At 49.2% G+C, this 12,501-nt stretch overlaps 1 protein-coding gene across 1 annotated transcript in view; it reads left to right on the top strand.

Annotated features, from left to right (window-relative positions):
* Nucleotides 1-12,501, top strand: part of LOC134948338 (ficolin-1-A-like) — a 93,937-nt gene that overhangs the window by 52,522 nt on the left and 28,914 nt on the right. The window contains exon 6 of the mRNA XM_063936260.1: nucleotides 4,485-4,612. Within this exon, the coding sequence (XP_063792330.1) occupies nucleotides 4,485-4,612 (128 nt within the window). The remainder of the gene's footprint in view (nucleotides 1-4,484; nucleotides 4,613-12,501) is intronic.

Genomic DNA, 12,501 nt, shown 5'->3' with positions numbered 1-12,501 from the left:
TGTAAAGAGTTGACACTTTCACGTAATTCCTTCCATAAGCCCATCCACTCAGGTGTCGACCCCGTAGGGGGTGACATCACCACTACAGGCAATTGCTCCGCCTCCAAATCATTTTTCTCTTCATACATGTCGACACAGCTGTACCGACACACAGCACACACACCGGGAATGCTCTGATAGAGGACAGGACCCCGCCTAGCCCTTTGGAGAGACAGAGGGAGAGTATGCCAGCACACACCAGAGCGCTATATATACACAGGGATATCACTATATAAAGTGTTTTCCCCTATAGCTGCTGATATAATGAATACTGCGCCTAAATAGTGCCCCCACTCTCTTGTTTTACCCTTTTCTGTGGTGCAGGACTGCAGGGGAGAGTCAGGGAGACGTCCTTCCAGCGGAGCGGTGAGGGAAAATGGCGCCAGTGTGCTGAAGGAGATAGCTCCGCCCCCTTTTCGGCTGACTTTTCTCCCGCTTTTATGGAAAATCTGGCAGGGGTTAATATACACCCATATAGCCCTGGGGGCTATATGTGATGTATTTTTGCCAGCCAAGGTGTTAATATTGCTGCTCAGGGCGCCCCCCCCCAGCGCCCTGCACCCATCAGTGACCGCAGTGTGAGGTGTGCATGAGGAGCAATGGCGCACAGCTGCAGTGCTGTGCGCTACCTTGGTGAAGACTGATGTCTTCTGCCGCCGATTTTCTGGACCTCTTTTTGCTTCTGGCTCTGTAAGGGGGCCGGCGGCGCGGCTCTGGGACCGGACTCCGAGGCTGGGCCTGTGTTCGATCCCTCTGGAGCTAATGGTGTCCAGTAGCCTAAGAAGCCCAAGCTAGCTGCAAGCAGGCAGGTTCGCTTCTTCTCCCCTTAGTCCCTCGATGCAGTGAGCCTGTTGCCAGCAGGTCTCACTGAAAATAAAAAACCTAAATCTAACTTTCTTTCTAAGAAGCTCAGGAGAGCCCCCTAGATTGCATCCAGCTCGGCCGGGCACAAAAATCTAACTGAGGCTTGGAGGAGGGTCATAGGGGGAGGAGCCAGTGCACACCAGGTAGTCCTAAAGCTTTCTATTTGTGCCCAGTCTCCTGCGGAGCCGCTATTCCCCATGGTCCTTACGGAGTCCCCAGCATCCACTAGGATGTCAGAGAAAATGGGGCGTGCCAACATGACTATCACCTACCCCCTGTATCGCCTCTCAGCACACTATCACCTCCCCTTGTGTCATCTCTCAGCATACTATCACCTCCCACTTGTGTCGTCTCTCAGCACACTATCACCTCCCACTTGTGTCGTCTCTCAGCACACCATCACCTCCCCCTTGTGTCGTCTCTCAGCACACTATCACCTCCCACTTGTGTCGTCTCTCAGCACACCATCACCTCCCCCTGTGTCATCTCTCAGCACACCATCACCTCCCACTTGTGTCATCTCTCAGCACACCATCACCTCCCCCTTGTGTCGTGTCTCAGCACACCATCACCTCCCCCTTGTGTCGTCTCTCAGCACACTATCACCTACCCCTGGTGTCATCTATCAGCACACCATCACCTCCCCTTGTGTCATCTCTCAGCACACCATCACCTCCCCCTTGTGTCGTCTCTCAGCACACCATCACCTCCCACTTGTGTCGTCTCTCAGCACACTATCACCTCCCCCTTGTGTCGTCTCTCAGCACACCATCACCTCCCCCTTGTGTCGTCTCTTAGCACACTATCACCTCACCCTTGTGTCGTCTCTCAGCACACTATCACCTCCCCCTTGTGTCATCTCTCAGCACACCATCACCTCCCCTTTGTGTCGTCTCTCAGCACACTATCACCTTCCCCTTGTGTCATCTCTCAGCACACCATCACCTCCCCCTACATCGTCACGCAGCACACTATCACCTCCCCCTGTGTCATCTCTCAGCACACAATCACCTCCCCCTTGTGTCGTCTCTCAGCACACTATCACCTCCCCCTTGTGTCATCTCTCAGCACACTATCACCTCCCCCTTGTGTCATCTCTCAGCACACCATCACCTCCCCTTGTGTCATCTCTCAGCACACTATCACCTATCACTTGTGTCATCTCTCAGCACACTATCACCTCCCCCTTGTGTCATCTCTCAGCACACTATCACCTCCCCCTTGTGTCGTCTCTCAGCACACTATCACCTCCCCCTGTGTCATCTCTCAGCACACCATCACCTCCCCCTTGTGTCATCTCTCAGCACACTATCACCACCCCCTTGTGTCATCTCTCAGCACACTATCACCACCACCTTGTGTCGTCTCTCAGCACACTATCACCTCCCCCTTGTGTCGTCTCTCAGCACACTATCACCTCCCCCTGTGTCATCTCTCAGCACACTATCACCTCCCCCTTGTGTCATCTCTCAGCACACCATCACCTCCCCCTTGTGTCGTCTCTCAGCACACCATCACCTCCCCTTGTGTCATCTCTCAGCACACTATCACCTCCCCCTTGTGTCGTCTCTTAGCACACTATCACCTCCCCCTTGTGTCGTCTCTCAGCACACTATCACCTCCCCCTGTGTCATCTCTCAGCACACTATCACCTCCCCCTTGTGTCGTCTCTCAGCACACCATCACCTCCCCCTTGTGTCATCTCTCAGCACACTATCACCTCCCCCGTGTGTCGTCTCTCAGCACACTATCATCTCCCCCTTGTGTCGTCTCTCAGCACACCATCACCTCCCCTTGTGTCATCTCTCAGCACACCATCACCTCCCCCTTGTGTCGTCTCTCAGCACACTATCACCTCCCCCTTGTGTCGTCTCTCAGCACACTATCACCTCCCCCTGTGTCATCTCTCAGCACACTATCACCTCCCCCTTGTGTCATCTCTCAGCACACCATCACCTCCCGCTTGTGTCATCTCTCAGCACACTATCACCTCCCCCTTGTGTCGTCTCTCAGCACACTATCACCTCCCCCTTGTGTCGTCTCTCAGCACACTATCACCTCCCCCTTGTGTCGTCTCTCAGCACACCTTCGTTAAATTTTTGCACATTACGGCAGTAGAGTTCCCTATTTACACAGTACGCAGGCAGAGTACACTTTTTACACAGTTCGCAGGCAGAGTCCCTTTTTACACAGTGCCAGATACACATTACCCCACAGTGCCAGATACATATTACCCCAGTGCCAGATACACATTGCCCCACAGTGCCAGATACATATCACCCCACAGTGCCAGATACATATTACCCCACAGTGCCAGATACATACAGTATATGCCCCCACAGTGCCAGATACATAGTTCCCAACAGTGCCAGATATATATTACCCCACAGTGCCAAATACATATTACCCCAGTCCCAGATACACATTGCCCCACAGTGCCAGATACATATTACCCACTGCCAGATACACATTGCCCCACAGTGCCAGATACATATTTCCCCAGTGCCAGACACACATTGCCCCACAGTGCCAGATACATATTACCCACTGCCAGATACACATTGCCCCACAGTGCCAGATTCATATTACCCCACAGTGCCAGATACATAAAGTATATGCCCCCACAGTGCCAGATACACATTGCCCCACAGTGCCAGATACATATTACCCCACTGTGCCAGATACATAAAGTATATGCCCCCACAGTGCCAGATACATAGTTCCCCACAGTGCCAGATATATATTACCCCAGTGCCAGATACATATTACCCCACAGTGCCAGATACATATTACCCCAGTGCCAGATACATATTACCCCACAGTGCCATATACATATTACCCCACAGTGCCATATACATATTACCCCACAGTGCCATATACATATTACCCCACAGTGCCATATACATATTACCCCACAGTGCCAGATACGCATTGCCCCACACTGCCAGATACATATTATCCCAGTGCCAGATACATATTACCCCACAGTGCCAGATTCACATTGCCCTACATTGCCAGATACACATTGCCCCACAGAGATACACATAACCCCACAGTGCCAGATACACATTGCCCCACAGTGCCAGATACACATTGCCAGATACACACTACCCCACAGACACACACATTGCTCCACAGTGCCAGATACACATTGCCAGATACACATTGCCAGATACACATTGCTCCACAGTGCCAGATACACATTGCCCCACAGTGCCAGAAACACATCGTTAGGATACACATTGCCAGAAACACATCGTTAGGATACCCCCCCCCCCCCCGGCCCGCGGGCTCTGATTGGCTGACAAACCAAACCAAGGAGACTCACCTGCCACCGCCGGAGACCAGACACTGAGCACATTGAGGGGCAGGAGAGGCGCTGCGCTCTCCTTCCCTCACATAGCAGCGGAATGGGGGACGGCCCGGGGGCAGAGCAACAGTAGCGGAGGTGAGTGGGCATGATACCCTGGCTGCTGGCGTCGCCCCCCTCTGCTGGGCCTGTGTAGGTGACAAGTACGCTTTAATGTACGGTTCCCGTATTCAATTTACTTTGGATGTTAAGTATCACTAACTTTATTTAGCCGCACAGAACTGCAAGCAACTTCTGGACCAAGGACAGATCCTTACTGGCTGGTATACAGTTTACCCACCAGGTGGCGCTCCTCTCACAGTGATGTGCGACATGGAAACTGATGGAGGAGGATGGCTGGTAAGCACTGTGTGTCTGACTGAAAGATTAATGTTTATAGGAAGACGCCATTCTAGTTAGTACAAGCTAATGGATCATTTAAAAACCAAAATATGTTTGCTGGAGTTTGTATTAGAACATGAACACATGCACTGAGACTGGAGGGGGGGAGGTTCAGGGGAAACTTGAGGAAAAATTACTTCACAGAAAGGGTAGTGGACAAGTGGAATAGACTCCCAGCAGAGGTGGTAGGGGCTAAGACAGTAGAGCAATTTAAACATGCATGGGATAGACATAAGGATCTCCTTACTAAGAAATAAGGGCCCTCATTCCGAGTTGTTCGCTCGCAAGGCGAATGTAGCAGAGTTACACACGCTAAGCCGCCGCCTACTGGGAGTGAATCTTAGCTTCTTAAAATTGCGACCGACATACGCGCAATATTGCGATTACAAACGAGTTAGCAGTTTCTGAGTAGCTTCAGACTTACTCTGCCTGTGCGATCAGTTCAGTGCTTTTCGTTCCTGGCTGACGTCATAAACACACCCAGCGTTCGCCCAGGCACTCCCACCGTTTCTCCGGCCACTCCTGCGTTTTTTCCGGAAACGGTAGCGTTTCCATTCACACGCCCCTAAAACGCCGTGCATCCGCCCAGTAACACCCATTTCCTGTCAATCACAATGCGAACGTCGGAGCAATGAAAATGCCGTGAGTAAACTTACTTTCTTCATAGTAAAGTTACTTGGCGCAGTCGCAGTGCGAACATTGCGCATGCGCACTAAGAGAATTCTCACTGCGATGCGATGAAAAACTCCGAGCGAACAACTCGGAATGAGGGCCAAGGATCAAATAGGGTTTGAGGTAACAATATGGTTAAAAAAGGGGCAGACTAGATGGGCCAAGTGGTTCTTATCTGCCGTCAAATGTTTCTATAAAGTATGCACAATTAAAAAATATGAAATCTCCCCTAGATTACTACAAAATCCTTCATGATAATATACTCCCGATCTTACAGGAGCTTTACCAGACCATCTATAGAGACTCCCCTATTTACACATCCTTTAATGAATTGCATACAATCTTAATACCGAAACCAGACAGGAATCCTCAACTGTTAGGATCTTATAGACCCATCATAACATTATTAAATGTTGATTTTAAAATTTTATCCAAAATCATGGCTAATTGTCTGCAACAAATTTTGACGACCCTACTTACTGCCCATCAATTGGGTTTTGTAGCAGGCAGACATTTGGTTCGCGCAATTCGATCTGCGATAGCGGCCACCATTTCCACCTTTCAGTCATCTCGTTCAAACAATATGCTGCTTAGTGTAGATACGCACAAAGCATTTGATACAGTGCTTTGACCACACCTGTTCTCTATATTGGAGCATAGGGAATTTGATATGGATTTCATAAGATTCATTTATTTTTTCTATCGTTCTCCCACTACTTTTCTCTTGGTTAATGGGTTGAGAAGCAATGCATTGACCCTCTACAAAGGCACTTGTCAGGGCTGCCCTCTTTCTCCCCTACTCTTCAATCTGTCACTTGACCCTCTTTTACGAATTCTTCAAAACTGGCCATAATTCCAGGGAATTGGATCGTGTGAAATAAAAATTTTGGCTTTCGCGGATGATCTTCTTTTATATGTTGATAATCCCCGTGAATCAGTCCCTCTTATTTTGGACAAAATTAACTCTTATGGCGGCGTCTCTGGATTGGTTATTAACGCAGATAAATCAATAGGGATGCTGTTAGGATCGGATAAATCTATTCCGCAGTGGAGTAATATGATTCCCATAAAGTGGACTTCCTCTTTTCTCTGACGTCCTAGTGGATGCTGGGACTCCGTAAGGACCATGGGGAATAGCGGCTCCGCAGGAGACAGGGCACAATAATAAAAGCTTTAGGATCAGGTGGTGTGCACTGGCTCCTCCCCCTATGACCCTCCTCCAAGCCTCAGTTAGATTTTTGTGCCCGAACGAGAAGGGTGCAAGCTAGGTGGCTCTCCTGAGCTGCTTAGAATAAAAGTTTATTTTAGGTTTTTTATTTTCAGTGAGTCCTGCTGGCAACAGGCTCACTGCATCGAGGGACTAAGGGGAGAAGAAGCGAACTCACCTGCGTGCAGAGTGGATTGGGCTTCTTAGGCTACTGGACATTAGCTCCAGAGGGACGATCACAGGTTCAGCCTGGATGGGTCACCGGAGCCGCGCCGCCGGCCCCCTTACAGAGCCAGAAGAGTGAAGAGGTCCGGAGAAAGCGGCGGCAGAAGACTTTCCTGTCTTCAGATAAGGTAGGCGCACAGCACCGCAGCTGTGCGCCTTTGCTCTCAGCACACTTCACACTCCGGTCACTGAGGGTGCAGGGCGCTGGGGGGGGAGCGCCCTGAGACGCAATAAAAACGATAAAACCTTATGTGGCAAAAATGAATACATCACATATAGCTCCTGGGCTAATATGGATGTATTTAACCCCTGCCAAATTTTCCAGAAAAAGCGGGAGATAAGGACGTCATGAAGGGGCGGAGCCTATCTCCTCAGCACACAAGCGCCATTTTCCCTCACAGCTCCGCTGGAAGGACGGCTCCCTGACTCTCCCCTGCAGGCCTGCTACAGAATCAGGGTAAAAAAGAGTAGGGGGGGCATTTTTGACAGCTAAAATATAAAACAGCAGCTATTTAGGGAGAAACACTTATATAAGGTTATCCCTGTATATATATATATATATATATAGCGCTGGGTGTGTGCTGGCAAACTCTCCCTCTGTCTCCCCAAAGGGCTAGTGGGGTCCTGTCCTCTATCAGAGCATTCCCTGTGTGTGTGCTGTGTGTCGGTACGTGTGTGTCGACATGTATGAGGAGGAAAATGATGTGGAGGCGGAGCAATTGCCTGGGTTAGTGATGTCACCCCCTAGGGAGTCGACACCTGACTGGATGGTCGTATTTAAAGAATTACGTGACAATGTCAGCACTTTGCAAAAGACTGTTGACGACATGAGACAGCCGGCAAATCAATTAGTGCCTGTCCAGGCGTCTCAGACACCGTCAGGGGCCCTAAAACGCCCGTTACCTCAGTGGGTCGACACAGACCCAGACACAGATACTGAGTCTAGTGTCGACGGTGAGGAGACAAACGTAATGTCCAGTAGGGCCACACGTTACATGATCACGGCAATGAAGGAGGCATTGAACATTTCTGACACTACAAGTACCACAAAGAAGGGTATTATGTGGGGTGTGAAAAAACTACCAATAGTTTTTCCTGAGTCAGATGAGTTAAATGAGGTGTGTGATAAAGCGTGGGTTTCCCCCGACAAAAAGCAGCTAATTTCTAATAAATTATTGGCACTATATCCTTTCCCGCCAGAGGTTAGGACCCGTTGGGAAACACCCCCTAGGGTAGATAAAGCGCTCACACGTTTATCAAAACAAGTAGCGTTACCGTCTCCTGACACGGCCACCCTCAAAGAACCAGCTGATAGAAGGCTGGAAAATATCCTAAAAAGCATATACACACATACTGGTGTTATACTGCGACCAGCAATCGCTTCAGCCTGGATGTGCAGTGCTGGAGTCGCGTGGTCGGATTCCCTGACTGAAAATATTGATACCCTGGACAGGGACAATATATTGTTAACTATAGAGCATTTGAAGGATGCATTATTATATATGCGTGATGCACAGAGGGATATTTGCACCCTGGCATCAAGAGTAAGTGCTATGTCCATTTCTGCCAGAAGAGCCTTATGGACGTGACAGTGGTCAGGGGATGCGGATTCCAAACGACATATGGAAGTATTGCCGTATAAAGGGGAGGAGTTATTTGGGGCTGGTCTATCGGACCTGGTGGCCACGGCAACGGCTGGAAAGTCCACCTTTTTACCCCAGGTCGCCTCACCTCAGCAGAAAAAGACACCGTCTTTTCAAACTCAGTCCTTTCGTTCCCATAAGTACAAGCGAGCAAAAGGCCACTCATTTCTGCCCCGGGGCAGAGGAAGAGGAAAAAGACTGCACCATGCAGCCGCTTCTCAGGAGCAGAAGCCCTCCCCTGCTTCTGCCAAGTCTTCAGCATGACGCTGGGGCTTTACAAGCAGACTCAGACACGGTGGGGGCACGTCTCAAGAATTTCAACGCGCAGTGGGCTCACTCGCAAGTGGACCCCTGGATCCTGCAGGCAGTATCACAGGGGTACAAACTGGAATTCGAGGCGTTTCCCCCTCGCCGGTTCCTGAAGTCTGCTCTACCAAAGTCTCCCTCCGACAGGGAGGCAGTTTTGGATGCCATTCACAAGCTGTATTCCCAGCAGGTGATAATCAAGGTACCCCTCCTACAACAGGGAAAGGGGTATTATTCCACGCTATTTGTGGTACCGAAGCCGGACGGCTCGGTGAGACCAATTTTAAATCTGAAATCCTTGAACACTTACATAAAAAGGTTCAAATTCAAGATGGAGTCACTCAGAGCAGTGATAGCGAACCTGGAAGAAGGGGACTATATGGTGTCTCTGGACATCAAAGATGCTTATCTCCACGTCTCAATATACCCTTCTCACCAAGGGTACCTCAGGTTTGTAGTACAAGACTGTCATTATCAGTTTCAGACGCTGCCGTTTGGGTTATCCACGGCTCCACGGGTCTTTACCAAGGTAATGGCCGAAATGATGATTCTTCTTCGAAGAAAAGGCATTTTAATTATCCCTTACTTGGACGATCTCCTGATAAGGGCAAGGTCCAGGGAACAGTTAGAAGTCGGAGTAGCACTATCTCAGGTAGTGTTACGTCAGCACGGGTGGATCCTAAATATTCCAAAATCGCAGCTGATTCCAACGACACGTCTACTGTTCCTAGGAATGATTCTGGACACAGTCCAGAAGAAGGTGTTTCTCCTGGAGGAGAAGGCCAGGGAGTTATCCGAGCTAGTCAGGAACCTCCTAAAACCAGGCCAGGTGTCAGTGCATCAGTGCACGAGGGTCCTGGGAAAAATGGTGGCTTCTTACGAAGCAATTCCATTCGGAAGATTCCATGCAAAAACGTTTCAGTGGGATCTACTGGACAAATGGTCCGGATCGCATCTTCAGATGCATCAGCGGATAACCCTGTCGCCAAGGACAAGGGTGTCTCTTCTGTGGTGGCTGCAGAGTGCTCATCTACTAGAGGGCCGCAGATTTGGCATTCAGGATTGGATCCTGGTGACCACGGATGCCAGCCTGAGAGGCTGGGGAGCAGTCACACAGGGAAGAAATTTCCAGGGCTTGTGGTCAAGCATGGAAACATCTCTTCATTTAAACATTCTGGAACTAAGGGCCATTTACAATGCCCTAAGTCAAGCGAAACCCCTGCTTCAGGGTCAGGCGGTATTGATCCAATCGGACAACATCACGTCAGTCGCCCACGTAAACAGACAGGGCGGCACGAGAAGCAGGAGGGCAATGGCAGAAGCTGCAAGGATTCTTCGCTGGGCGGAAAATCATGTGATAGCACTGTCAGCAGTGTTCATTCCGGGAGTGGACAACTGGGAAGCGGACTTCCTCAGCAGACACGACCTTCACCCGGGAGAGTGGGGACTTCACCCAGAAGTCTTCCACCTGATTGTAAACCGTTGGGAAAAACCAAAGGTGGACATGATGGCGTCCCGTCTAAACAAAAAACTAGACAGATATTGCGCCAGGTCAAGGGACCCTCAGGCAATAGCGGTGGACGCTCTGGTAACACCATGGGTGTACCAGTCAGTGTATGTGTTCCCTCCTCTGCCTCTCATACCAAAAGTACTGAGAATCATAAGAAGGAGAGGAGTAAGAACGATACTCGTGGTTCCGGATTGGCCAAGAAGGACTTGGTACCCGGAACTTCAAGAGATGCTCACGGAAGACCCGTGGCCTCTACCTCTAAGAAAGGACCTGCTCCAGCAGGGGCCTTGTCTGTTCCAAGACTTACCGCGGCTGCGTTTGACGGCATGGCGGTTGAACGCCGGATCCTGAGGGAAAAAGGCATTCCAGATGAAGTCATCCCTACCCTGGTCAAAGCCAGGAAGGATGTAACCGCAAAACATTATCACCGCATTTGGCGAAAATATGTTGCATGGTGTGAGGCCAAGAAGGCCCCTACAGAGGAATTTCAACTGGGTCGTTTCCTCCATTTCCTGCAAACAGGACTGTCTATGGGCCTAAAATTAGGGTCCATTAAGGTTCAAATTTCGGCTCTGTCGATTTTCTTCCAGAAAGAACTGGCTTCAGTGCCTGAAGTTCAGACATTTGTAAAAGGGGTACTGCATATACAGCCTCCTTTTGTGCCTCCAGTGGCACCTTGGGATCTCAATGTTGTTTTGAGTTTCCTAAAGTCACATTGGTTTGAACCACTCACCACTGTGGACTTAAAATATCTCACATGGAAGGTGACGATGCTGTTAGCCCTGGCTTCAGCCAGGCGTGTGTCAGAATTGGCGGCTTTATCATATAAAAGCCCTTACTTAATTTTTCATTCTGACAGGGCAGAATTGAGGACTCGTCCTCAATTTCTCCCTAAGGTGGTTTCTGCTTTTCACATGAACCAACCTATTGTGGTACCTGCGGCTACTAGGGACTTGGAGGACTCCAAGTTACTTGACGTTGTCAGGGCCCTGAAAATATATGTTTCCAGGACGGCTGGAGTCAGAAAATCTGACTCGCTGTTTATCCTGTATGCACCCAACAAGCTGGGTGCTCCTGCTTCTAAGCAGACGATTGCTCGTTGGATTTGTAGTACAATTCAACTTGCACATTCTGTGGCAGGCCTGCCACAGCCAAAATCTGTAAAAGCCCATTCCACAAGGAAAGTGGGTTCATCTTGGGCAGCTGCCCGAGGGGTCTCGGCTTTACAACTTTGCCGAGCAGCTACTTGGTCAGGGGAAAACACGTTTGCCAAATTCTACAAATTTGATACCCTGGCTGAGGAGGACCTGGAGTTCTCTCATTCGGTGCTGCAGAGTCATCTGCACTCTCCCGCCCGTTTGGGAGCTTTGGTATAATCCCCATGGTCCTTACGGAGTCCCAGCATCCACTAGGACGTCAGAGAAAATAAGATTTTACTTACCGATAAATCTATTTCTCGTAGTCCGTAGTGGATGCTGGGCGCCCATCCCAAGTGCGGATTGTCTGCAATACTTGTATATAGTTATTGTTACAAAATTCGGGTTATTCTTGTTGTGAGCCATCTTTTCAGAGGCTCCTTCGTTGTTATCATACTGTTAACTGGGTTCAGATCACAAGTTGTACGGTGTGATTGGTGTGGCTGGTATGAGTCTTACCCGGGATTCAATATCTTTCCCTATTATGTACGCTCGTCCGGGCACAGTATCCTAACTGAGGCTTGGAGGAGCGTCATAGGGGAAGGAGCCATTGCACACCACCTGATCCTAAAGCTTTTATTATTGTGCCCTGTCTCCTGCGGAGCCGCTATTCCCCATGGTCCTTACGGAGTCCCAGCATCCACTACGGACTACGAGAAATAGATTTATCGGTAAGTAAAATCTTATTTTTTAACTTATCTGGGTATAACTTTAACTAGAAACCCTTCTGACTTTTATAAATTCAATATCACCAGGGCAATTCACAATATTTCTCATGAGTTAAAGGATTGGAAACATCTACCTCTTTCTTATCTTGGAAGAGCAAACTTGATCAAAATTATCACTTTTCCTAGATTACTGTATTTATTACAGGTTCTTCCTCTGCTACTCACTCAAAAGGATGTAAAATGTATTAATAGCCATTTGATCTTTTATATGGCGCGGAAAGAGGCCTTGCATTAGTTTACTAAAGCTGTGCCAGACCAGGACCAATGGAGGGATTAATTTTCCGGATGTGATACGTTATAGTCATGCAGCCCATTTAAGATATTTAATTGACTGGATACATATCACTAGCGCAGTGGTTC

This window comes from Pseudophryne corroboree, chromosome 8 (genome assembly GCF_028390025.1).
Source record: "Pseudophryne corroboree isolate aPseCor3 chromosome 8, aPseCor3.hap2, whole genome shotgun sequence".
Taxonomy (NCBI): domain Eukaryota; kingdom Metazoa; phylum Chordata; class Amphibia; order Anura; family Myobatrachidae; genus Pseudophryne; species Pseudophryne corroboree.
The sequence above is the reverse complement of the archived record's forward strand: the minus strand, read 5'-3'. Positions and strand labels throughout refer to the sequence as shown.